The 27,642-nt window shown below is 32.2% G+C and overlaps 3 protein-coding genes and 2 non-coding genes across 6 annotated transcripts; 2 read left to right on the forward strand and 3 right to left on the reverse strand.

The window, feature by feature from the left end:
- Positions 1-8,949: 8,949 nt before the first annotated feature.
- On the reverse strand, positions 8,950-9,022 carry TRNAR-UCU (transfer RNA arginine (anticodon UCU)). Its single transcript has one exon. It is a non-coding gene; the product is annotated as a tRNA-Arg (tRNA).
- Positions 9,023-10,511: 1,489 nt separating this feature from the next.
- KOM (Rhomboid-related intramembrane serine protease family protein) lies at positions 10,512-13,926 on the reverse strand. The gene is made up of 6 exons (XM_011029342.1): positions 13,530-13,926; positions 12,250-12,410; positions 11,979-12,142; positions 11,631-11,887; positions 11,413-11,539; positions 10,512-10,876 (listed from the first exon to the last, which is right to left on the reverse strand). The coding sequence occupies exons 1-6, from the start codon at positions 13,853-13,855 to the stop codon at positions 10,754-10,756; spliced, it is 1,158 nt and encodes a 385-aa protein (XP_011027644.1). The 5' UTR covers positions 13,856-13,926; the 3' UTR covers positions 10,512-10,753.
- A 99-nt stretch (positions 13,927-14,025) lies between these two features.
- TRNAW-CCA (transfer RNA tryptophan (anticodon CCA)) lies at positions 14,026-14,097 on the forward strand. The gene has a single exon. It is a non-coding gene; the product is annotated as a tRNA-Trp (tRNA).
- A 3,351-nt stretch (positions 14,098-17,448) lies between these two features.
- LOC105127879 (phosphopantothenate-cysteine ligase-like protein) lies at positions 17,449-21,013 on the forward strand. Of its 2 annotated transcripts, none has more exons than XM_011029343.1 (10): positions 17,449-17,522; positions 17,677-17,831; positions 17,932-18,055; positions 18,132-18,176; positions 18,320-18,405; positions 18,775-18,827; positions 18,962-19,021; positions 19,482-19,583; positions 19,758-19,877; positions 20,474-21,013. In XM_011029343.1, the coding sequence occupies exons 2-10, from the start codon at positions 17,687-17,689 to the stop codon at positions 20,711-20,713; spliced, it is 975 nt and encodes a 324-aa protein (XP_011027645.1). In that variant the 5' UTR covers positions 17,449-17,522; positions 17,677-17,686; the 3' UTR covers positions 20,714-21,013. The 2 variants fall into 2 exon arrangements, with proteins under 2 accessions (XP_011027645.1, XP_011027646.1); XM_011029344.1 differs by having other exon boundaries at positions 17,483-17,522; positions 17,650-17,831.
- Positions 21,014-22,380: 1,367 nt separating this feature from the next.
- On the reverse strand, positions 22,381-24,708 carry LOC105127880 (Chaperone DnaJ-domain superfamily protein). The gene is made up of 5 exons (XM_011029345.1): positions 24,292-24,708; positions 24,104-24,178; positions 23,538-23,677; positions 23,316-23,453; positions 22,381-22,756 (listed from the first exon to the last, which is right to left on the reverse strand). The coding sequence occupies exons 1-5, from the start codon at positions 24,557-24,559 to the stop codon at positions 22,547-22,549; spliced, it is 831 nt and encodes a 276-aa protein (XP_011027647.1). The 5' UTR covers positions 24,560-24,708; the 3' UTR covers positions 22,381-22,546.
- Between the last annotated feature and the right edge of the window lie 2,934 nt (positions 24,709-27,642).

A 27,642-nucleotide genomic window follows, 5' to 3' on the forward strand; every position in this document is an offset into this window, starting at 1 on the left:
TTCGACAACGAAAAACAAGAAAAATAATACGTTGTGCCAATGATACATAACGTACGATTTGAGTCAAAATACATGAAAGGATGGTTTTAGAGGCAGATTCCAAATCTTGACCAAGGTAATTAAAACCTTGGAAACTCTCTATCAAAAAAATAGAATTCCAAACAAATATAGGAAAAAAAATTAATTAATTAAATCACAATAATAAAATATTAGATTTCTTTTATCTCTTCTAGTTTGGATCTTCAATCGATATTCTTTGATTGATTATGATCAATCCACATTGTTCAATGTTATATTCTTTGATAAAACATTTCAGGGACGAATCTAGGCCATTTCCAGGAAAACAATTAAAGATTTCAACCTGTTTTTATTATTTATCTTCTTCAAGATTTTCCCAGTAATCTACTGGAGGGAAGGGCGGGGAATCATTTCGCTTGCCCTTCTATCGTGATTGAAACTCTACGTTACGAAGCTCCACGCTCCTTTAGACACCTTTATTGCATGCGTCGACATATGCTAGAACGGGATGCATAAATTCACTACATGACTCGATCAACTTGTAGCGCAAGTGACATGGCTAACTCATGAACGTAGTGACAGCATTGCCGAAACCAGCTCAAATTGCAAGAACCTCCCCAGACTTGCCAAACAAAACAAATTAAAGCACTTCGCAATTCAAATGTTGCTAGCTAACATGGGGTTGCCGTAGCCTGCAGGTTTAGGATGTGGTGGGTTGTTTGGCGAGGAGTAGCCTGGTTATCTATTGCAGAAGATGGTCTTTTCAGTACTGATATAGCAAAGCAAGGAGGAAAATCCATCCTCAAATAAACCATAAGCAAAAGGGCACTGTCTGCCCTTCTCCTACTCCATGTTTATGATGGGAAGTGTTTTTTTTTTTTTTCTTAGCAATAACGAGGAGGATTTTACATGGAGATTCCAACGTGTCATTTGAATTTACATCATGCGCATGCATGGGAACATGAGCATAATAAAAGATAAAATCACAATAATTTATTAATCGACAACGAAGCTACAGTCAAGTCAGCAGAACTCGATTTTAAACAGGATATTCACAGAAGAAGTAGTTGATGGCATAATTTAGAGGGTACCCTTATTAATGGCTAGATTTGACTGGTGGATTCCTTTCATGCCACCATGTTATCACCGGACGAAACCCGGCCATAGAGGGAGAATGTTCCATTTTCTTATTGATGATCCTCGAAGAACACAACTGGATGGTCCATAGGCACTATTAACATTTGAAAATGATACAAAAGGATAGTTTTTCGTGCAGAAATTCAAAGGGAAATGGAGATTTCTGATTATTTTTTTAATATAACATTGGGGGTGTGGGAGGCCATATATATCCTATATATCGACCGTGGAAGTCAGGGCTTGATGTGCCTAGTCTTGCAAGTTGGTTACCGTATTAATTTCTAAATTAAATCGGGGGTTAGCTAGGGGACCACCGAAGCTTCTTCTCATTCTTCAATTTTTTTTGGTTCATGGTAATGAAGGGATTTCTGAAAAGCCTACTTTGATTCAAAGCCAAGTGATTTTCAGACATTTTGCAGATAATAATGAGGCACCCGACCATGGCTTTGATTTTGTGGCATGGAATGAAGTGAATGTGACTTCAATTCAATATGATGTGGATTGGAGTTGGAGTAATTTTAAGTCTTATGTTAGATACATTGACCTTTGAAAAGTGCTTTTTAACTTTAAATCATAATTTAATTTATTTTTCTATAAATAACTTATAATAAAAATAATTTTATGTTACAAGTATGCTTGATAAAAATATTTTTTTTAATAGAAGTAATATAAGTTAAAATTCATAAATTACAATGTAAAATTTATAAATTTTTTTATAAAAACAGAATTCTTACTTGGTCTTATAACAATTATCTATAATTAGACATGTTTATAATTTTTTATAAATAAAAAAATAATTTAAATCAACTTGTAAAATTCATGTAATAAACAAAATATAGTGATGGTGTTCCAAAACTTGGTATGCTCAAGAATAATATTTAGTAGTGATTGAAAAGTAGGCAATTACATGTTCACGTCAATAATTTTATCTCAAGAGTTCACAAAGCTGGTGGTCGGTGATATAACACTTGTAAAACAAAAATTTGATGGGATTTAGAGATTTTTTAATGATAAAATTAGTAACTTTTAATAAGATATTACAATAAATAAATAAACTTTAAATTCTTCTAATAATTTTTTTTTTGTTCTTGTTTGTGTGTAATATATGTTGTGGTGATAAGAGTGTGGATTTTTAAATAATAGAAAAATATGAACTATTTAACTGAGTGATTTAGAAAGTATATAAAGCTTCTCAGCCTTGACATATTGTTTTAACAGAGGGGTTAAAGTGACATATTCCTTTAATAATATTAATAAGATATAAATATTTATTATATAATATTAAAGAGAGATATATATTATTTACATAATATTAATGCATATAGAAATATAATAAGTCTCTATAAGACTTTTATATATCCACAAATATAATAAGATGATTATTTTTTATTTTTAACATTTTATATTAAGAGTCATAAAAATAAAAAAGTAAAATCACTTAACCCAACATATAACTTATAATAATTATCAATTTTACATGTATTGAACTTTAAATCTAAGTGTGATGAGTTTGATATCATACTAGATGTTAGGTTTAATAATTTTCAGACCCGTGTATAGTTGAAATCATGAATATTATATTTAAAAGTTAGTCAAATTCATATCATTTAGGTTTATAATTCTTAGAGATTAAACCTTGATAGGAAAAAAAAATAAAAGAGGATGGAATCATTAGAAAAAAATAATTTACAAATCATCTTAAATAAAAAAAATAACAATAAAAAAACAAGTACTAGATTCAGGATATGAAAAAATTAAAGGAAGGTTAATTGAAAATAATTTCTAATTTGAAATAATTTTTTTTTTTATTAATTGAAAATAATTTCTAATTTGAAATTAATTTTTTAATAAAAAAAATTATAATTAAAATAATAAAAACTAAATCTAAAAAGAATATAAATTGAAGAGGTGTTGTATTGTTTTAGAGGCAGGGCACACCCGGAGGAGAGATAAATAAATAGAAAAAATTAAATCAATCTCAAACCATATAAAATCGCCATGCATGCATTATTTAGGAGGAAGAAATTTCAAGGTGAATAAAATGACACTACAAAGAAATAGTTTTTACCATTATAGTCGGTTTTAGAGATTAAACCTTGATAGGAAAAAAAATAAAGGAGGATGGAATCATTAGAAAAAATTAATTTATAAATCATCTTAAATAAAAAAATAACAATAAAAAAACAAGTACTAGATTCAGGATATGAAAAAATTAAAGGAAGGTTAATTGAAAATAATTTCTAATTTGAAATAATTTTTTTTTTTAAAAATTATAATTAAAATAATAAAAACTAAGTCTAAAAAGAATATAAATTGAAGAGGTGTTGTATTGTTTTAGAGGCAGTGCACACCCGGAGGAGAGATAAATAAATAGAAAAAATTAAATCAATCTCAAACCATATAAAATCGCCATGCATGCATTATTTAGGAGGAAGAAATTTCAAGGTGAATAAAATGACACTACAAAGAAATAGTTTTTACCATTATAGTCGGTTGCATGCACCGCCTGACAGTAGCGAAGTGAATGATGCACCGATGAATGCAATACACAAAACATCAATTTTTTTTTTTATTAAATTATAACATCACCCCAGGACCCAAATAATAATTATAAAAAAATCCCTTTGAAATTACAAGAAAGCCCTTATAACCATGCTTTGAGAATTTTAATTATAAAGAAAATTGGATCATTACACCGTGCTTAAAAAAAAAGTCTCTAAACCACAGTGAAGTGTTTGTTTATTTTATTTAAAGGATATTAAAGTAATTTATTGTTCAAAAGAAATAAGAAAAGATGGACTCGTGAAAATATCATTTACCTCTAAAAACTAGTTCATTCATTTTTTCCAAGAAAAAAAAAGATATAAATTTACTATTTCAATTCATAGTAAATCAAGTTTAAGAAACAATACTTTTTCTCTGGAGAATTAGATTATATTAATAATATATTGTTCTAATCATAAGACAATCGTATGTGACTATACATTGGGTTATACTTATCCATTAAATACTTGTATTTTCGTGAAAACCATCACTATATTTCATGCATAACAAGTTTTACTTGTATTCATTTAAGCTAGTTTTTGACTGGAATAATAATTAACATAAATATACTAATGATTATTTGTTCAATAATTAACTAAAAACTAAAAAGGTAATGTGAAATGAGAAAAGTGAAGGAACTGGCCCCCCCCTTTTTTTTTCTTTTTTTTTTAAAAAAAGTTTCACCTGCTTTTTTTTGTGTTTTTTATTAAATCTTTTTTTTTCAATATTTTATTAATTTTAATTGTTTTATAATTTGTTTTTTATATAGTTATTATAATTTCAAATAAATAATTTAATATTTGATTGATGGTCTATTTTATAAGTGTTTATTTTAATTATTATATTATCAAATAAAAGATAATTAAAAAAATAAAGTTATTACATGTAGATAAGTCTATAATTTAAGTTATATATTTGATAGGTTAAGTTATGAAATCCGTGTTAATCTAAAATATTAATTTTTTAATATTAAAAAAATATTATTTTAAAATTTATTTTAAAATCAAATAATATTTTTTATTAATTATCTAAATTATATTTAAATTCACCGTATTGATAACATCACGTTAAAAATATTTTTATATAAATTATTTTTAAACTCAAACTCCGCAGTGAGAGGGAGTTTCAGGGTACCTACTAGGCTACTAGGTCATGGATTTTTTCCTATTATCCAACCCGTAGCAAAAAGTAATTCAATAACTAATTTTAAACTAAATTAAGAGGGTAGAGAGAAAGTACGATGAGGCTATAAAATAGTTTGCTATTACTATTTTGTTGTTTTATTTTTTATATAATTTCATCAAACATGACCTCCACAAGAATGTAGATTGTAAAGTGGACATTTACTGGCCCTTGAAATACTGTTGATTTTTAACAGCACAAATATTTAAATAGTAAAAATAAAAACTCACGCATTCAAGTAGAAGGAAAAAAAGGTACATAGGCTTGATCATGAATAAATCAAATATCCATACATACTTTGCATTATATATTCGGTGGAACATGAAGGAAAAAAAAAAGCTTGGTTAAATTTTTTTAAAATCCACACATTTAAAAAGAGAAAATAAAAATATAATAACTCAAATAAAATAAAATAAAAAACCGAGAAGTTCACACACCACATATATAACAATCTCTTAAAAATAAGAACTCATGAGAGAAGGAAATTAAAGATGGGTCGATGAAGTGGATAAAGAGAAGGGAAAACCAAGATTTGTTATTATAATTAATTATCATCCCTGCATTCTATTTGCCTATTTCTTCGAATTTTTTTCTTTCTTTCTATAAAGTATTCAAAGCTTCAATTTTGATCATAGTCGCAAAAGCACAATGATGACCGGGACAGATATTTTCCTCTTTTGATTATAAAGATTGTTTTGTAAAGATTTTTTTTTTAAAATATATATTTATATTTATATTTTTTAAAATTTATTTTTGATTTTAAGACATCACACCGATCTAAAAATATACAAAAAATTAATTTAAAATTAAGAAGAAAAAAAAACAGCAGTATCTTATTCCAATGTTAGCTCCACCGGTAATAAATAATAATGATGAGGGAGCAGAAAAACACCCTCTCTCTCTCTCTCTCTCTCTCTCCCTCTCTGATATGTAGACACACACGAAATTGATGATACCTAGACTTTATGCACTCAATAATTGAATACTTGAAGAAAAAATATCGAATACTCGTACCTCAAACTCAGGCCTCTTCTAAGGAAAAAGAAAAGAAAAGAAAGGCAAATAGAAGGCTACTCTTTCTAGCTCAACATCCTATACGTTGCGATTGCTGGCTCCAAAAAGATTCTGTATGCTGTAAAATGTACTCGGTGGATTCTACGCGAAAGCAAAGATGGAGTTTACACAGAGGAAAAGGGAAAAGAAAAGGGCAGGCAATGATGGAAGGGCATCATTGTCATCCTGTCAAGAAGCTGCTCCTATTATCATAAATAAGAGCAATTAAATCACTGTTATAGAGAAAAAGGTGGAGTCAAGCTAAGGTTGCCTCCACACTCCTAGGACAGATGGCCACCGCGAAAACTACACAACCGGATAATTTCAACCTCCCACTGTATGCTTCTGGCCGCATGATGACCCTCTTTATCCCTATTTCTTTCTTCTTCTTCTTCTTGCAACTCTTGTTGATGTCAGATTAATCTAAGATTTAAATAAAAAAAAAGAAAAAGAAAAGAAAAGGGAAGCAGAGTGTGGAATGCATATGATCCACACCTTGCAGGTTTTATTGGGCCCTCTATTCTAGATGCAATTATCTTACCTGCCTATGCATCCTATCCCTAGTAGCTCTTTTTTTTTTCGTTCTTAATTCATTATTATCTCATTTCGCAGCATGTATTCACGATGTTATCTTGTAACGTTGATGCTCCAATGATGCAGAGGAGGGAGGAGAGGACGAGTCACTAGTGGCATCGAATTCCTTTAAAAACTTTAACAATACGGATTCAAATAAATGATTTTGTTAAAAATGATCGGTAATAACAAATGTTTTTCTGTGATGGATGGAATCTTTTCCCTTTTCTTTTTTATTTAAGCAAGTTGAATCTCTCGAATACTAGTCAGTAGGCAGTGATCTACGGAGGCTGGTGCTAGATACACACACACAGACACAAATTAGGCTACATTATCTACTTAATCATTTGAGCACAAAATCTCCCTCGATCAACGGTTGAAATTGGCTGGATGGAGAATGTCCCTGACGATAACATGTTTACGTGTGGACAGCTTTCTTCGCAAGAAGATGATGGGCCACGCACACGTTATATTGACATGACTGAAGAGCTTGCGATTCAATGGGTTTCTAGACATGCCATGTATGGGTCAGGGGGGATCGATATACCTGCTTTTGTTTTTCATGCACTAATATTGTAATGTTTTCTTTCTTAATACTGTTGCCCATTAGGATGGTTTGGCCTTTGTGTCTCCCATATCAATCAATTCCACTCATAGCAGCTTGATAGATGAAAAAAATAACCTGCTTAAACCGATACTCCCTTCTACATGCACCCCTATGAAGGATTGTTTCTCTACCCACTTGTGCATAAGCGTGCATTTTTATCTAAGTGTATGTATGCAAGTACGAGGGTCTCCCCTGTGAGGGGAGCAAGGATAAGAAAATGGAGCTTGGGTCAACTCATAAAGGAAGAAGAAGGGGACTTGACATGATGATACACGAAGAGAGGACCCCATAATCGTATTTAAGTCCATACCTTATTCCTTGGGTCTAGTTCCTAGAGCCCATTACCATTCATTGACTAACATTCGATGGCGAGAGGGTACAGCTACAAGGGTTTTAATTACTTGCCTTGCTTTGTAGTTCAACTAGGCAAAACCCACTTCAGGATTCCTTCCCACTATAGGTGCCTTTTCTCCCCGGGAAAAGGGAGTCTTCTGCAAATTATAGATCTATTACTAGCAAACTACTATCAACCAAGCTTTTATAGTAGCAATACACCAGTAGTGTGCTCCTGGCTGTGTAGGCTTTATAAATGGGTTATCGAATGAAAGTCATGGGGCAGGAGGTGCTTCACTTTTCATGATTATGATTTTGATCTAGAACTTGCATGCCAATATGGTTGAGCCTTTACCTCATCATGTCCTAACGGGAGCACACCACGTGTTAAGAATCCAGTGGTTGCAACCTCAATAAAGATTGTGAAGAGATGCTACAGCAACATGATTTTTGACAGGTGACATGCTTGTTGACACTGACCAGGAGCGACTTAACCTCCTTCGTCTGTCCTGGTCAATTTGCATGTAAAAATAAAAAATAGACCTTGAATTTTGCCAAGAGAACTGACTTGAGTGGTCTTAGATTTGGGCACTTAGCTGTGCACTTAAATGGCCCGAGACCCATCATAAAATTTTGCAAATCATCATGTAATTGTTAATTCATCATCCGCTCCTGGCTTAGTTAAGAAGAACCCAGTTTTTTCATTTGGTCCCCAGTCTCCTTTTCAGGCCATGGTGTGCTGTGACAAATTTGGACACCTGTGCATATCCCTTTCTCTCTGAAAATAAACAAACAGAAAGTCGCTATAAAATCTGGTCGGCATTCCAGCTGCAAAAAGGTCCGCTCCCCGCCATTCCCCACGCTGCCTTGTTCTAACCAAGGAGGAGAAGCCAGAGTAGTTAGTGCAGAGCTGCCAAGGAAAGTATAGCTCATGCTTAAGAATTAGCTTCAAGGTTCAGGCGGTCCAAGTATGACATGAACTCTAAGCTGAAAAACTGGTTTTAGAAGTGATGCTCTGCGTTGTGGTTCCATTTTGATCTGAGAAAAATATAATGATTTCACAGAAGTAGTAAAAGATCTACCCTTTTCCTTGGCTAGAGGAATAGGGTTGGCGACGGGATTTCCAAACTGGGCAGAGCCTGGGTTGAAAAAGAGGCTTAAAACCCAATCAAGATCTCGTGTAGGTTAATAGGTCCCCATTATTAATCCTTTATATAAGTTGTAAAAGTAGGGTTTAAGAGCTGAAATCCTATAATTAAAGCGTTTGCGGTTAGTTGGTCCTTTTAGGTCTACGGACCCCAGCCGATTTTTCTTCCTTTTTCTTGAACCGAGGAGGCCACAGCATCATGTCTCCACTGCAGTCCTGGAAATGAAGAAAGAAAAGAAGTTAAAAAAGGAAAAACAAAAGGGAAAATGTTTGGGCTGGACTGGAGAGATCTTGCTGGGCCCATTTTTCCTACAATATAATATATAGAAAATAATGCATTGCAAAACAAAACAGACACGCCCAGTGGGACTCGAACCCACAATCGCCTGATTAGAAGTCAGACGCCTTATCCATTAGGCCATGGGCGCTGACTAATGATGCCCAAGTATAAATATTAATTAATATATTCTGATGATAAAAAATTAATTTTCAACTACATAAAAAATCACATGCGAAAGGAGAAAACACTTGAAGATTTCGTGATTTACTAGAAGAATAATGTCATAAATATACATAAGCATGTGTGGGAGTTATTTTCGGGTGATTAATCATTTTGGTGGAGTAAATTATAACTTACTCTTTATATGCCATTTTCCCACCTTTTGTCCCAAACTTAATGGCCGAAGGCAGTGCTATTAAATCAAGTTTGAATGGTCACATCGGTGGCTAAAATTACCAAATTATTTTAAGACACAAAATAATGCACTTTATTGCCATTGTAGTCGAGTTGAGTAAGGGTTAATTTACCAATCCTACACTTATCCATGTAAATTATCTAACGATAACAACTTCACTCTCGTTTCATTATCATCACTTCTACTATAAACACCGACTTATCACACCTAAAAAACTTCGCACATTGACTATATTGGTTTGATGTCTAGCTTCCTACTGGTCCAGCCACAAACCCTTACAAGCAATCTCATCCAAGAGATCATCAACATCATATAAAGAATCTTTGAGGTTGTTAAGCCTTACCACGTTTATACCATAAAACGGACTCTAACTAATCAAGAATCCATGTAGATAGGTGACTTGGTTTTTCTGAGGGTTTATTTTAAAGTGCGGTAGATATAGTTTTTTAAAGTGTTTAATCTTTAAAAATATATCAAAATAATATATATTTTTGAATTTATTTTTTATATAAACACAGTAAAATGTTAAAAAATATTAAAAAAAATAATTTAAAAAAATGGTTGGATCAGAGTGCCAAACAAGATAACAATATAAAAAGATGCGTTAAAAAATCAAAACATATTCATAGCTAATAAATTTATCATGGTGTGACGAAGATGAGTTTATTGCGAAGATAAGGATAAATGGGTGATTATTTGTCGGGGCACTTATTGATCTAGATTTTAAGAAATAGCGCATGAATAGGCATGTAAAGAGATAATTCAGGCATCCTATAATTAATACGACAGTAAACATGTTCCTTTTTTTTCTAAGTAATTTATTACAAATAGTTTAATCCACTCCATTTAGATATTTTATGAACGTGAAGTCCATCTTATCTTCACGTATGTGATTAGAATGGACAAATCAGTCATTTGATCCAACTGATTTTCTGACACCAAGCACTCCTCCAATCCTAAATTTCTAAATGCAAAGTCGAGGAAGAGAAGTCCCTAATGATGTCTGGTGCCTGACAACTGGAATAAGTTTGCCGGGTTAGTCTCCGAAGTCTAAAGTATGCATTCCAATAAATTTGACACTCATGTTTCGGTTGAAAATCAGGTAAAAATATCAAGATCATTCATCAAAAGATAGCATGAGTGACAGCCTTGTCCTATTATTTGTAATTTGAGATGTATATTCAGCCTTGTCCTGAATCAAACGCTATATATATGGCACCAATTGAAAAGGTATGCATGTATTTCCCAGGTCTTTCAATATTCTCAAAGTAAATGCTGAATCCATAAGCTTTCACTTCCAACTACACGAGTGATGCAGCCTTTTCCTACGTTTAGTGTATGTCAAGGGACACAATGCTACGATTCTACAGGCAGGTAGAACTGAATGGCTGCTCAAGGAAGACTGGCATTCAATTGTACACGGTTCTGTCTATCGTTACAGAATTGGCAGCAGATATGGATGTGTCACGAGCATATCAGAGTGCATAAATCCTGTGTCCTTTCTTGAGAAATGTTGGTGAAGGGGAAAACTCTGAAGTTCCCATTACCCATGCAGGTCAACGTCAACTCTTTGTCACTTCCCATGGTCTGCAATTACAATTTGATCGGCATTAGCATGGGTTGAAAAGCATGCAAATCTAAAAAACTAACTGATGAGAATTCAGTTCTAATTGACATGGAAGAAGAAATTTAAGTTAACAGGATGCCCTGCTTGTTTAAGCCCTGCCTGATTCAAGATTGTGTTGAACAGAATCATCTGTTGTCATTGAAAGCGACTTTTTCAGCAGTTTGTATCTATGCCTTAATCGAATATCGTGAAGATCTAATAAAATCAATTCTTTAGCTCTGATTTTATTTTGTTTGGCAAATCAGTTCTGTCCATAAAACTCAGTTATCTGAAGCGAACTAGTTATACAGAGTGCCTTTGAACACAATTAAAATATTTCCTTTTTCCACGTCCATTTCATTCCTCTACCTCTAATAACCAATCCTCTTTATGCTTGCTGGTCTGTCATAAGGAATGAGAACTTGAAAACTCCAATTTACACAGCATTTTCAGTTTTGGATTCTTCTTTCACGTGCCTGAGCAATCAATAGTTTTTTCAAATAAATCAAAATTATACCTCACAAGATGACGTTAGGTCATTGCAACTCCACCTTTTGTAAGGAATGCAGTCTATGTATCTACACCACCTGCAATAATGGCTTATATTGATGCCTAGGAGTACAGCCACAAGAAGTCCCACAAAGCTGTGTATAAAAGATTCTCCTCTTAGTCTCACAGAATATAAAGTTGACAAGCAATATAAGAGAACTTGATGTACAAAGAAGAAAAACTCACAGCAGAGAGAAAAGGATCAGGGAAGCACTCCTCAGCACAGGCCTGTCCAGCTTCTGCTTCCAGTTAAATGAACTTTTGACGCTGTCACCTATTTTTTTTTGAGCCACTTGCCAAATTTGAGGGGTGTAAAAAAGCACAAGTCCAAGTAGAAATCCTGATATCAGACTTCCAATGCTTGAATAGTTGTCCATGTAAGGTAGCAAGCCAAGCATTAAATTGAATCCAGCCACAAAGAAAAGCGTCAGCAGAGCTGCACCCTGAGATAAAAGAGAGGAGGGACCGGTAAGCTGGTCGTCAAAATTAGCGGAAAGAGATAGAAGTGGAGGATGTGAAAAGAATGAGCATTACCTTATTGGTGTAGAATCTCCAGTTCCTTGTAAGTGCAGAAACTGCAGCCCCTAGTAAGCCAAAAAGAGCACCGGAGGAACAAACTGCTGGACTATCTCTGACAAAAATTGCAGTTAACAAGGTACCAGAAAAAGCAGACAGCATGTAGATTATCCCAGTTCTTACTGCACAGAAGAAACATACAGCGATAATAAAAATCACCATCCCAAGTCCAACTGTAAATCTAGCAACATAGTTGAGTGCCCAGAGAAAATTAGAATCACACGATTACTTGATCCAAACTCTTTCTCCAGGTAAATTCCTATAAAGATAATGCACAGAAGGTTGATCATAAAGTGGAAGACACCAGCATGCAATAATGGGCACATAAAGAGACGCCAAGTTTGATGTTCTGCCAGCAATGTCTTGCGAATAGCCCCCATTTTATCCAGACTGTAAAAGAACGAGCACAATTTCAGAAAATGATATTACACATAACGTTGAATCTTTTGAAGAACTGAAACAATGACGTTAGAGTTAATCAGAGATATATCCTTCCAATTACTTGGTGAGAAAAACACATTAGGAACCATAAGACGCATAATAAAGCACCAGCTTAAAAATTATCCCAGTTATCAAATATAAGCATCAATATAAAATGGGGCAGATGGACAAAACATCAAGAGACATCCTTTTAATTACTCGGAGACAGTAACAATTTTTTGATATCCTTTACTGATATTTCAGAAGCACCTTTCTTCAGTTTTATCCACAACCGCATTTTGCTTCCAATAAACAGGTCTAGACATTCTCAACCATGGAGAGAAAATGGTCCTAGAATCACCTTTCAAACAATTTATCAATTACTGAAGTGGAAAATGATAGAAAGCTACATGCTTAAATTGGAAAACACACAAGTCTGTTTTGGCATGCACTTGAAGGCAATGATAGTTAAGTGAATATTCTGCTTCGGACTTTTCTCTTGTACTCTTAAGAAAAAACCGCATTCGCCACTGGAAGGGGTGCTGTTTATGTCCTTTGACAAATGATTGCCAATTAGGTTTAACAAGTGGAAACCAAAGCCACATTAACCAGAAAAGAAAAGGGATGCCAAAGCAAACAAATAAGCACCAAGCCCCACAAAAACAGAAATCAACTATAACCATCATCAATTTTGACACAAAAAAGAAGACCTAACTACATATCCTCTCCTCTGATAAACAGGTCGATGCATTCTCATACACACAGAAAATATGGTCCTAGAATCACCTTCCAAAGAATTATTCAATCATAGAAGCTGAAAAAGATAAAAGGTAAAAGCTTTAATGTCTATTAACCAACCATTCTACAAAGCAGCATTTCCAAAATACTAAAAAGAATTTGCATTAACATTTGACAACGCTAATTCATCGGTGCGTGATCACGAATTGAGATGGATCCATTTTCAATAGTTACAGCAATTAAGAATATAAAACAAGATAAAATGTCAGAAATCATAATAACAGAAGCTAACAGAGCCCAATTTTCAAGCGAGAAACACAGAAAGACCAGGAAAGGGAGAAAAGTGCTCACGCGGAGGCAGAGGGACCAAGAAAAGGGTTTTCAAGAAGAGGCTGAAACGACATTCTCCCCAGGGCCTTGAAGGCGCAGTCGCCGTGAGAGTTATAGCCACAATCATTGACGGCCATTGTGATAAGAAAGACTACCGAGTGGATGATAACGAATGCAAAAATGACACAGGTGTCTCTTCTTCTCCTACGAGAACGGGGTTTAAAGAATGGGGTCTTGTTTTCATCTTGAAGAAATTCTGTTCGGAAATCGAAAGAGAATGTGGTTTCTTGATGATCTTGAATTGGGTCTGCAATGCTGATCTTGGTATCATCTTCTTTTTCTTCCATTTTTCTTCTATAGCGAAGACTGAGTGATTTTCTTGGTTTTATGAGTTATAACCGAAACAAAGCGTTTAAAAGAGACTTCGTTATGGCAGTTGGGTTTGGCGGGAAGCATGTACAGTTTAGATCAAATCTAAGATATATTAATCTATTTGTTGAGACAGTTCTTAACCAGTGGATCCGTGGCGCAATGGTAGCGCGTCTGACTCCAGATCAGAAGGTTGCGTGTTCGATTCACGTCGGGTTCAATTCCCCTTTTATTTTCCTAAATTATATTAATATCGTGGTGAGTGGTAAAAAATTAGGTTAGCAGATTATTTTTTTTCCAAGGCCAGCAAGCACTCTGATACGGGGGGGTATTTGGAAGTATGGTATAAATTATTTTTTAAAGTGTTTTTATTAAAAAATATATTAAATTAATATTTTGTATTTAAAAAATAAATATTTTTAATTCTAGTAAATTAAAACGATTTGAAAATATAAAAAAATTATTTTAAAGTAAAAAAAATTAATTTTTTAAAAAAATAGTTTTAAAGCATAAAATAAAAGGGATTTTTTAAACAGCTCTCAGTGATATCTTCAGTTTTGAAATGTATTTAAGAACACACAAATACAGATACTGCAGCCCCACCTTAATATTTTGTGCTGTGTTGTTGCTGAAATTTTTCATCAGCTAGTTATGTTGACCATCTACAAATGCAAGGACTAGTTACGCAATACCTATATTTTTCCATCAGATCTCTGGGGCTCCATCAAAGATTAAATTTCTCTAGATAGTTCGGGATACAAGGAGATTTTAATTGATCTTTTAAAATTTGAGAACCAAATGGTTTTCAAAACTAAATTGCATAAGTGGCTAGATGCAAACAATAGCTGGAAGGAGTAATGATTCTCACCACAATCCCCCCTCTCTGTCAATAGAGAGAAAGATTTTATGTTTTTCAAATGTAAGTAGTATGAAAGGTAAAAATGAGATGTAATATCTTCTCATAAAATATTTTATATAAAAAAATATTTTTTAATATTTAGTTTGTAAAATATTTTTTTTAATGAAGATAGAAACGGTGATAGCAAAGTAAAGATAATAACACAAGTATGATAATAGTAAAAACAACAAAAGATAATGGTTAAAAGAAATATGAAGAAATGGTCATCATAATTAAATGGTCATAATGATAGTAAAATAAAACGTGGTTGTAAGATGGTAGTTGTGATAGAAAAAAATAAGATGGTTGTGAGATGATAGCTGTAATAGAGGAGATGATAATGAGATAATAATAATGTTGGTGAAAGAAAAAGAAATAAAAATGGTTGTGGTGATGATAGTGATGATAAAATAAAAATAATGGTTGAAATAATTGAATGATATTGTAAATAAATTACTATTTATAAAATATTTAACAGAACTTAAGGGTTAAAAATCTTACCATATAAAAATAGAGTGTTTATAGAAAAAACATATTTTAATGATGACTTCTTCAAAGTGAATATAATTACTATTGTAACTATGAATGTGAAGAAAAATAACATTAATGTCTATTTTTCTTTCTCGTTGGTAACATGTGATATGACATGTTAAGTAATGTGAATTATAATTATATATAAGGGTTAATAAATCTTAATTTATTATCTTATATTATTTTTAAGAAAAATAATAAGTGTGATGTTGTATAGAATCAAGACTTATAAAAACTTCTTTTCATTTAATTAAAAAAAGTAATAAACCTCTAAATTTCATTCACTTGGATATTAATAATTTAAAATTTGTTCAAACTAAAGGTGAGAAAAAAATATTATATTATTTGTATACATAATTGCACAAGTTATTATTATAATTATCTGCGTAAAAGCAAAAACGAGGCTCTTACGATATTTAAATATTATAATAATGAAGTTGAAAATTAACTTGATAAGAAAATAAGGTAATAAAAAGTGATAAATATTGAGAATTCAAAGCACCATTTGATAAATTGTCCTTCTAAAATGATATTATCTATTAAATTACTGCTCGTTTTCATGTTACTAGATGATATTGTATAATGTTATAATTGAACTTTAAAATAAATAATAAATGTCATGTCGATAAATTAAGGATCACCTTAAAATTTGTGTGGAGAAACAATTTTAATTGTAAATTATATATTTAATAAAGTAGATATCATGGAAAGGTAGAAACCCTTCACACAAATACTTCAAAATATAAAAATATATCAAAAAGATAGGTAATGATACTTATCCTAAAAGGGTTAATAAAGGATCTAAAACTATATATTATGTATTAATTGGATTTGCTTACAATAATAATGCATATTCATTTATAGCACACAAGACAAGTATTAAGAATTTTCACAATGATATCATTTTTAAAAGGATTAATAAAGAATCCAAAATTATATATTATATATTTATTAGATATGCTTAGAATAATAACACATATTCATTTACAGCACACAAGATAATTATTAAGAATATTCATAATGATATCATTTTTCAAATATATATTTTTATGGAAGGAAACACAAAAAAAAATATTCATTTGAAAGAATGATAGAAACTAGTTTAAATAATCATCATTAATCAAATGATAATAAAATCAAGTATAGAACAAGAAAAAAAGTAAAACAATAATCAAAATATATAATTTTAATTTTTTAACATGCTTATTAAAAAATAAATCTCGAATATATTCAAGAAAATGCCCGGTTGTAGAGTTTCATATTAAAAAAAAAAACAATCAATAATGAAATAAAATTCATTATACATTGTCATATATTAGAACTAGTGAATATTCCTCTATTAGGATATAAATGGAAATTCAAATAAAGATGAAAGCTCATGGTATTAATCATCAATATAAAGTTAGATTTGTTGTTAATATATTTAAATTAAAAAATATAAATTATTTTAATATATATTTATTTATATTAAGAATAATTTTTATATGAATGTTAATAATTATCTTAATAATGAATAAACTTAAAATATATTAAATAGATATAAAAATAATTTTTAATGATCTAAACGAAGAGTTTTATATAAAACAACCTAGATTTATTATTAATGTAAAGAAAAAAAACTATTTTTAGCATATACTTTAATTATATTATAATAATTCTCAGTCTAAAGAGGAACTATTTTTCCCGTTTCTTTTTATTGCCAGACTTCGTAAGTTTGACAAGATCCAATATTAAATACCCGCTCAAGCCATATTTTATTTAAAAATCACCGGAATAATAATAAATCACAAGCTCGAATACATACATATACGAGCGTGAGAGAAAAAATATTACCACCCCGGGTTTTTGATATATTGACGGTCAAATAGCCACAATACAGGAACATTATTCTAGCATCTGATATTTTTAATATTAACATATTAAAATATTATTAAAAAATAAAAAAAAGCCACGTTTCCAAACATGCTCCAACTAGGACTCCTCCCGACTTTTTAATTGTAAAGGGAATAAAGTTATATAAATAAATCACGGTGATAATTAATTCCATAACACCACAAAAAATTAAAAAAAAATTCCCAACAAACTTTGAATACCATAAAAATTATTATTATTATTATTATTATAAGCTTATCTTCTCTTTCTGCAACTAGTATAAAATACGAATTGAAAACCGCCTCCTCACAGTCCTCTCCTCTCCATCACTTTGAAGTTTCTGGGTAAGCACCTAATTTCTCGAAGAACCCTTTTTCATTATCGTGTATCCGCGTTTTGTTTTATTTTATTTTGTGTTCTTCTTTATGTTGGTTGCCATTGCCATTGGATGTCTAATCCTCTAGATTCAAGAATGGTATTTAACTGTTAATTTCTCAGGGGATTCGGAATGGATTCTAGAAATGGGTCAGTATCTGAAACTCCATTGGATGCAGAAATCGAATCATTTTTTGATTCGGCTCCTCCTCTAAAAGACAGTGCTGGGATTATAAAGAAATTGAAGGAATTCATTGAATACAATTCTACTCCACCTGGTAAGAACTAACTCAATTACTTGCACATCTTCATAGATGAATAACCATAATATTAGTGTTTAATTAGACGTTAGTTGTATTGATAGGTCAGTAAATGCAGGAAAGGGGAGTCCTAGAAGGGTTGTGTGTGTGACATCTGGTGGCACCACAGTTCCATTGGAGCAACGTTGCGTCCGTTACATTGATAATTTCAGCTCAGGCCATAGAGGAGCTACTTCTATCGAGTACTCAAATTTTGGAACCTATCAAATAGAGAAGCTCTTTTATACACTCTTCTCAATTGTAATTATTTTATTGCAGATATTTTATCAAGGCTGGGTATGCTGTTATCTTTTTATACAGGAGGTGAATTTCTATGTTTTTATAAAGCTGTGTGTTTGTTGCTCCTTTCTATTGCTACTAAGTTGCTGTTGGGAAGTGAGTAAAGGAAAAAATAAACAATCAAGAACAGGTTTTTATTTTGGATGATATATGGCTTTCTTATGCAGAGGAACTTTCCAGCCTTATTGCCAATCTCTTCCTGAGGATCCGTTACTTGAATGCTTTGAGTGCTCTGATGACTCTACTATTCAAGGTTTGTTACTTTTTTTTCCTGCAAATAAATTGAACTTGCTGATCAGTTGATATATGTCTGTTAGTTTGATGCATTTGACTTGATCATAAATGATTCTTATATGGCCTGACTTAGGCGTGTTGCCTAATTTGTTATGATAGGCTGGCATTCTTTCCATTTCAAAACATTGTATTGGTTGGAGATAACGTGTCCAACATTGATGGTTTAGGAGCTTTGTGGTTGATTCTTCAGATATTATTATTGTGAACTGTTTTTTTATCCTGGAAGATTAGCTATAATCGGCAATATCTTGTTGATTCTGTCATATAATCAAACTGTATCAACAATTGAGGGTTCCATTTATTTAACCAAATTTTCTTTATATTTCAGTGCGCCAACCACACACCGAAGCAGTGAAGAGAGCTGTTAGTGATCATCATGCTGTATGAACTATTAATAACTTACATCCATCGTTCTAGAAATGTCACTCAATTGACCCTGTTTGTTGTATAGTTTGAGGGCAAAACTTTAGCTCACCGTAACAATGAGCCAACTCAGGATTTCGGGTTTATTGCAGGCTATAGCTGGAGGGCACCTGTTAAAACTTCCATTTACAACCATATTTGAGTATCTTCAGGTTAGCTTTTAAAATTGTTTCCATAAATTCCAAAGCAATGTGCTAGGTGCCACAATAATTGCCTATCATTTCTTGTCCTGGTAAAAAATCCATTTGTTTGTTCATGATGGATATCAGTTTTTCTGTTCTTTCATAGGTTTTCACATGCAATACATACTTTTTATGAATGAGTTGCCTATTAGATGAGTTTAGCTCCAATTGTGACTAGCATGTTGAACATTCTGGCAAGAGTTCACATGCCTTTCCTAACCATTGCCATATCAGCCCAGGGATTCTTCATTAACCATGCAGTGGTTTGGCTTTTTATGTATAAGCTAAAAGTAATTATTTTTTTCTTTACAATTTTCTCTCTCTGTATTCTTTTCTGTCCAAGCTGTTTTTTATTTCTCACACACTGAGATATGTGTAACAGCTATTTTACATTCATATGTGTTGAATGCATGTCTTGAATTTTTGGCAGATTTTACAAAGCATTGCAATGTCAATGAAGGATCTTGGGTCGCTTGCTGTGTTTTATCTTGCTGCTGCCGTATCTGACTTTTATGTTCCATGGAAGAGCATGGTAATACTTAAATAAAGTAATACTCTCTTGATTGATAGCAGGATCATCTGTTAGGAAATACAGATTGAAAGTTGGCAACTGATTATTCCTGGGACCTTGACAGTTAATTGATTTGGAAGATGAAATTGCTTGAGTGTATGTTATCAGTTGTAATTCACTTGATTATATCTGCAGGCAGAGCACAAGATTCAGTCAGCATCTGGTCCTCTGGACATGCGACTAGTGCAGGTCCCGAAAATGCTCTCAGCACTGAAGAAAGAATGGGCTCCCATGGCCTTCTGCATATCATTCAAGGTTAGATATTTGTGTGTTTTTTTTTTTAACAAATTCAAGATCAGATGTTGTGCCACCCTTCTTAATGTCTTTTTTGGGAATGAAAAGATGTTTGAGCATATCCTTGAAAACGTTTATTAGATGACGAGCTGTAGTTGGAGTGATTACTGTACAATATGTGAACAGTAGAAAATGTTTCCAATAGTTATATCTGGGCACTGAGCACTTATATTGAAAAATTGGTTGATAATTGTTGAACAGAAACCTAATTTATAATTTCATTTTTTCTCTCATTCTCAGTTTTACTAAATACATATGCTGGGAAGACAGTGTGGTCCCTTATTATTTCCTGTGTCTTAACAAAAGACTGATGAAATGTTTGTGTATTTGGACAATGCACTAGTACCTTTATGGTAGAGAACTTCATATGGTAGTATTTGAATTTGAATGGAGGTTTAATATGATTCTATTGAAAGTTTTTTGTGTACATCTTTCACCTGCTTTGAAAGGAAAAGGTGATCACAACTTGACTACTTGTGTGTTACGATTAGCTAGGTTTCAACCTGGGATATTTGCTAGTTGGCCCTGATTTTTGTCCCTGCTTTTTGTTTAAACAGCTTGAGACAGATTCAAAAATTCTTTTGGAGAAAGCTGAAATGGCTCTTAAAAAGTACAGGATGCATATGGTTGTTGCAAATGAGCTTTCGACTCGCAAAGAGGTAGTTACAGTTGTCACTGGTAATGAAAAGATTCTCGTGTGTCGTGACAAGACAAGGGCTGATTCTGATGTGGAAGAACCCCTCATTGAATTAATTGTGGGCAGGCATTCAGCTTATATTAAGGATTCTGATTTATGACTTTTTAGCTAAACAGCATCAGATACGCAACACATACACGTCTCTCACTCTCTGAAGTGAAGCTAAAAGACTTTCTTGGCATTGCCAAAGTGCCTTTTCTCTTCTTTTTTAATTTATGTTCAAGTTGATCAACAGAAGATTTTAAATAGTTCTGTATCATATAACCAATCCTTGTTTGAAATGAATAAAGATAAATGTCTGTGACCTCCCCCTCCCCGGTAATGTTTTCCAGTTCGGAAGAAGCACTGAACAACTACTGTACTCCAAATGTATACTTTATTATTCCAAACTAATTCTGCAGCTAGTAGGTTCATGTGCTTCATTTCACATGGTTTTAGTGGGCACCAGTGCTGGTGGCGCAAACAAGTCATCATGTTTCTTTGCCTTTTTTATGATTGGAGGATAATATGCAGCTGCTGGTGCCATGGCATTATCCGTCAAGGCATGCTGTTTCCCAGTGTCTTCAGCCTTCAGGTAGCACCTTGGAACCAATTTTACACTAGAACTGATTTCCATTACTTAATTAGATTGAATTCATGTTTGAAATGGGTTTGTTGCGGAATATATCATTATTGAAAATTGAAAATTGCGGAATTTATTTGAACAAAATTATTGAAAATGTATCATTTACCACTTATACTGTCATTTCTATCTAACCTGTACTTTGTTCCTCGAACTTCAACCAAACCACCGGCCAAATTTCTACATGCCAAACACTTCATCAGATTTTTCTTTTCTTTATTTATTTTGGAAAACTCAATTACGATCCAACAAAATAAAATTAGCATTGTCACAAGTGAAAAATAAAATAAAATCATGTTCCACGTGCCTCTAACATTAACAAAAGTCAACAGACCAGTTGTCTTGGGATTGAAAAGCAAGCCAACAGATCGACTCAAAACACTGACCATCTCCACCAGTAAACCATGATGATATTTGACTCATTTACTTCAACTAATCTTAGTTATCAGATTATGGGCATTTTATTGCTAGTATAGAGGATGAGATTTTGAATATCAAAGAATTTTTCAAGCAGGGGAGAGAGTTGGGGTGAATTTTTTTATGGTGAATTCTGAAGTCGTTTTCCCTGGGTTGCGATTTAGAATTGTACGGAAATCACTTAATTTAATGGATTGTAGAATTCATTTCTGTTGCTTTGAGCATTCTAAACGGTGGTATTGGCCGAACAGTGCTGGGTTGATTTCATTAGTGCTAAATTCTTAATTGGGGGGCAACCATACCTTGCCAATCCTGCAACTATTTGGTCACTCAGGCGGTGCCTTGCACAATCACAACCGCCGTCAACAAGGTAGTCCATAATCTGGACTTGCCTTTTTTATACAATTTAACCCACTGGATACCTTTTTTATGGAGGTGCCACCCCTCGCCCAAGAAATAAGAGAGAAACAGCATAACTCGTGCAGGGGAGGTTAATGTTGTCGTACTGGCTCTGGCTCTGGCTCGCAAAGATGTTTCCAACAGCTCTAGAATGGACAACGATCTTCGAAGACCTATATACATCATTCACGCTCTACGGTATGCTACTAACTGGAATGCTTGACGTGCCTTCTAAGAGGTCTAATTGCCTCGAGCAACCTTCTAAGCGGCAACCAAAGTACCATAAGAAAGTCTTATTTAAAAAATGAAAATAAATGAATAAAAAAATATAAAGGGAAAGGAAATGAGAAAGATAGTTTTTGAGAGAGTTTTTCCGAGGTAAGTGCCAACTTGTCATTCATTTCTTACTCGGAAAAGTAATCATATATACAGTTTACTTTTGTACAAGTAGAATACGTGCTGCAATGCAGCTAGTAGACCAACTGCATAGTATCTCTACAGTGTTTCATCGGCATCCGTGTCCAGCTCAAGCCCTTCTGCAGCTAAAAGCTGGCTAATGGACCGTTTTTTTTCCTCCTCTGCTTTCTTTCGCATCAAATCCCTTTTCTTCAATACAAGTGTGTGACGCTTCATTGTGCTGGAAAAGTATTCCATTGATGCCTTTTTCTCTTTTGCTAGAATCCGTCTCTCTTCATCAGGGTCAGTCTAAACTTCCAAAAAAGGACAAGTTTTTGAGCGACACAAGAAAGAAGTAATTGATTGAACAGTTGGCAAATCATCCAAGGAAAGGAGTTTTATAAAAACTTTCAAAGATTTCAACGAAAAGAAAAGGATTGGTAAACCCCGCTGATGAAAAAAGCAAACATAACATAATATTTAAATGGTGCCACTTGTTTCAGCCAACAGCGAAAATAATGCAACATAATTGTAATTGAAGCTGCTGATTGCAGCTTTGATTACCAAATACAGTGGTAGCGAAAATGACACCAACAGATAAGGTTCCATTGATGCTTGCTAGAGGTACAAGATAAGTTCTGTTGAAGCTTGCTAAGGTTCCATCAATTGTTTACTATGAATGATATTTCAATCAGATCTCATCGACCAGAACAATATGATTCATATGGCTAACTACAGACTATAATATGAATATTAAATCCATTGAATTTCACCTATGAATTGAAAGTTTTGAATAAAGAAATATATAGATGATGATAAAGGAGCTCCAGTGCAAGACACTTGAGAAAGAACAGAATTACTCGAATACCTTTGTACGAGAAAGACGGCGTACACGGAGATTCATCTCGCGCTGCTGTTGCTCAGCCCAAGCCATGATAGCCATATCACCCCGCTGATCAAAAGCTTTTCTTTTGTTCATAAGCCATTCCATCCATGCTTGTGAGGCCTGGAAGAAGAGAAATTGTAATTCGTTAAGGGGATATGCCTGACACTAATACCACACTGGCACTGCTATAACAGTAAGTAGTACCTTCATTGGATTGACTCTATTATCCATATCGTATTGTCTTCGCTTCTCATCATCCATTAGCAACTCATATGCAGCTTGAATCTTGATGAATCTAGCTTCAGCTGTTTCTCCTTCCTCAAGAGTGCCTCTTCCGTCATAAACTTAACATGGAAAAAATGATGAGATAAGCTCCAGCACAGAGTAGTTAAAGAGACACGAGTGGATTTTCTAGCAGCACAGCAGAGACAAGAAATTATGCTGCAAAAAACTGCCTGTAACTCATCATAAAACTAAATACAACCATTTAATACAAGAAGCAGCACCAGAAGTTAACTAACATACAGATCCATTCAACAAGAACGACAATACTTCTTCTTCTACTCATGAGGCATTGGTCCAGTGGTTAAGGCCGAAACCCCTGGGATTAAAGTGTCCAGATTCAGGTCTCCAATTCCAAATAACAAATAGACGAACACCCATAAAACAACAGCAATACTAATAGCAAGTTCCAACTAAATAAAATATTATTGATATGGGAAAATCAAAACTAATATTATACTATAACAAAGAAGAGTAAGGTGACTCACCATCTGGATGATAATACTTGGCCAACCGTCTATAAGCAACCTTTATATCCTCTTCACCAGCATCCCTTTCCAATTCTGCGCTCGAAAAATACAAAAAATAAATCACGTCTGACATGAGTTTCTCCTTTTTGCACCGATTTTCTCAGCAACCAAACAAGAGAGCAATAGAGAAGAGGAAAATATCATACCTAGGGTTTCATATGGAGATTTAGGCTCGGTCCAGGCACGAACGATAGTTCTCTTGTGATTAACGCGGAACCAGGGGTCGTTGTTATTGGTGTGACTAAGCCAAGGAGAGAAGAAAGAGGGAGGAGGCTTGTTCCGATCAGGGTGGGTTCGAAAGGAAACCCTAATTCTGGATCGAGGTTGGTGCCTGCTACTGCTACTGCACATGAATGACGTTAAAACTGAGTGAGGCCTACATGTCGTTCTCAAACTGCTGCTGCTGCTGCTCATTTTAACGAACCTCGATCAACAGAAATGAAAAGGGAGAAATTCAGTTCGCGAGGGGAATTCAATAATTGATTGTTGGAGACGTGCAGGAAATGAATTATTATTAGGAACCTCACCAACGGAATCTTGGTGAATCTCTCTGGTAATTTGCCCCTCTTTTCTGTTTTTTTTTTTTTTTTACTGCCAGCTTTGCGGCCGTCCACAGCTTCATGTTCCCGTGACAGCTTGGATAATGGACATTTAACCATTTTACTTTTACCTCCTCCTTTTTAATTTTTTTTTTTTAACGTGCAAGTATTGTGGGCCTAATAACTTAAATAAACCCATATTACAATAATTACTAGGATTCTATTCGTGTTTTAATTTTTTTAATAATAAATAAATAAATATACAATATTTTTTAAAATTAAAATATTATTTGGTGTAAAAATATCTTAATTATAAATGAAAAGGCTTGTGTATATATTTAATAAAATAAATAAATAATTATTAATGATAACTAAATACTAAATTGAAAAAATCAACATCAGAATATTTGATTTCACAATATATGTTATTTAATCGGTTATATTTAATAAATTTATTTATTATAATTATTTTTTATTTAACTAAATAATAATAGAAATAGACACGTATATGAAATTGATTGATTAAAATGAAAGTGAAAAAAAATATTATGCAAGTTTACATATATTAAAAAAAATATATGCTATTATTTTATGTAAAAAACCAAGTAAAAAACATATGATATTTAACCAAAAAATAAATTGGAAACTTAAGAGATAGAAGTGGATATAAATATTTGATATTGAAACATAGACCATGAACTCGATTGTATTTAATAAAATCATTTTTTGGAAGTAATGTTTTATTTGATAATAAAAAAATGCATAGAAAATTTAACAAAAGAATAAATTAAAAAGTTGAAAGATAGAAATGGATGTAGATACATGATATTTAAACATAGACTATAAACTGGATTGTATTTAATAAAGTTATTTCTTGTAACTAATATTTTATTTGATAAAAAAACACATATAGACAAGTGATTCAATAAAATAAAAAAGAGAAAAAATTAAGATTGAATAGAAAAAATATCTTTTAAAATAAGAAAAGAAAAAATTGAAAGCCTATTCATAAACTTGAATACACCAAGTAAAAACTAAATAACATTTTATTGAAAATTCATAAAAAGAAAAACTAAAAAGAAAAGCCAATGAAAAAACTAAACAATAAAATAAGAAGTAAAAAAGAAAAAAAAAAGCAAAAAAAACTAAATTGACACAAAAAAAATCCAGGCATATGGATATGGCCCAAGTAACCCAATGTATATAGAACTAAAAAAAAACCAAGTGACTAGGCTTAGTTTATTTTTTAAAATGGGTGAATGATCTCGTGCACTCCTTATGTTTTTAAAAATAAAATATCAACTAATATATTACTCGCTAGCCCAATTTCAAGTAATTAAAAGGTTATTAGAAATTTAAACCAAAGGTTTTTTTTAGTTGAAGAACCTTTATTTTTAACCCAAAACATTTTATATACATTGACAAATCTATTATTAGCCTTAAATAACCTAAATAACAACATAAAAATCTAAAAACTTTTCGAGTTAGATATGTCATTTTAAATGATAGTAAGGGTAAAAAAAAAACTTAGATAAAACCTCTCTCATTGAATAAAACTCGTTAATACTGAGATTGATTTTTTTTTTATAATATAAATCGGTTTCAACTGAGACTTTTTCTTTCTACTACTAAAATTCAATAACTTTCTTTTATCTCTTAAATCAAAAATTAAAAAATTAAAAAAATAAAATCTTGTGTCAAAATTGAAATTTCTAAAACCAAAAGGATCCAAAAAAAGAAACAAATTGGAAAGTATAAGGGCAACAATAATATTTGTGTGAGGGCAAAAATGATATTTTTCACACAAATTTTGAAGGTGCCACCAAATTTTGCTATGCTTTTCACTTTTGCTTATCATCTTTCAATTTTGTTGTTTTTTAATAAATCATAACTGATTAGCAATCAATTTGACCGATCTAAATCAAGAGGAAAAAAGCTTTGATAATCCAAATGAAAAATAATTCATCATGGCAATTCATGATGAATTGTTAGAAGTGAATAGTGGCAAGGAGAACAATATTTTCTTTGTGCCATTTAGTTTTTTTTACAACAAGAAGTACAAAAACCATAGTTATTGGCCTCCCATGTGATGCAAGTTGGATAAATTTATTTTTAATATAAAAAATGTTGAAACGTTGCTAATATACTTTACAATAAAATAAATTAATCATGAACTTAAAAAAAATGATACATATTGGACACTATTATTTTTTTAAATACTGAGACGAAGATATATTGGATGATATTTGTTTTTCAAATATTGAGATAATGATATATTAAATCAACTCAGGTTAACTTGTCAAATCTACAACTAGGTCATTATATCATGATAACATTATAGAAAGTGAATTAAAATAAATTATAAAAGCAAATTCGTAATCAATTCAATGTTAAATGATGAAATAAAAAATAAAATGTTGAATTAAAAAAGAATAAAAAACTATCCGAGTCAACTTGGATTAACTTGTTAAACCTGCTATTTGGGTTATGAGATTAAAATAACGTCGTAGAAATCAAGTCAAAGAAATCATGAAGTCTAATTTCTAATCAACCTAATATTAAAAGATAAAATAAAAAATTAAATAAAAAAAAGCTAAAAAACTACCCAGGTTAATCCAAAATAACCTGTTAAATTTGCGACTTAGGTTATAAGATCAGGATAACTTCATAAAGAAAAAATAAAATTACAAAGCTTCATCTCCAGCAAATCCAATATTAAAGATTAAAATTAAAAAAAAAACTAAATCCATGAGATCGATATATAATAAAATAGAAAAAAATAGAAAAATATTATAAAGTGTAATTCTCAAAATAATCTAATATTAAAGGATGATATTGCAAAAAAAAATCGGGTTTATGAAGGGTGAAAATTAAAAAAAATAAAAACTAAAAAAAGTAAGAAATTAAAAAAAAAACACCATTCTAATTAATAATATTGTACAAATGTGAATATAATGA

The sequence above is a fragment of the Populus euphratica genome, unplaced genomic scaffold, assembly GCF_000495115.2.
Source record: "Populus euphratica unplaced genomic scaffold, PopEup_1.0 scaffold93.1, whole genome shotgun sequence".
Taxonomy (NCBI): domain Eukaryota; kingdom Viridiplantae; phylum Streptophyta; class Magnoliopsida; order Malpighiales; family Salicaceae; genus Populus; species Populus euphratica.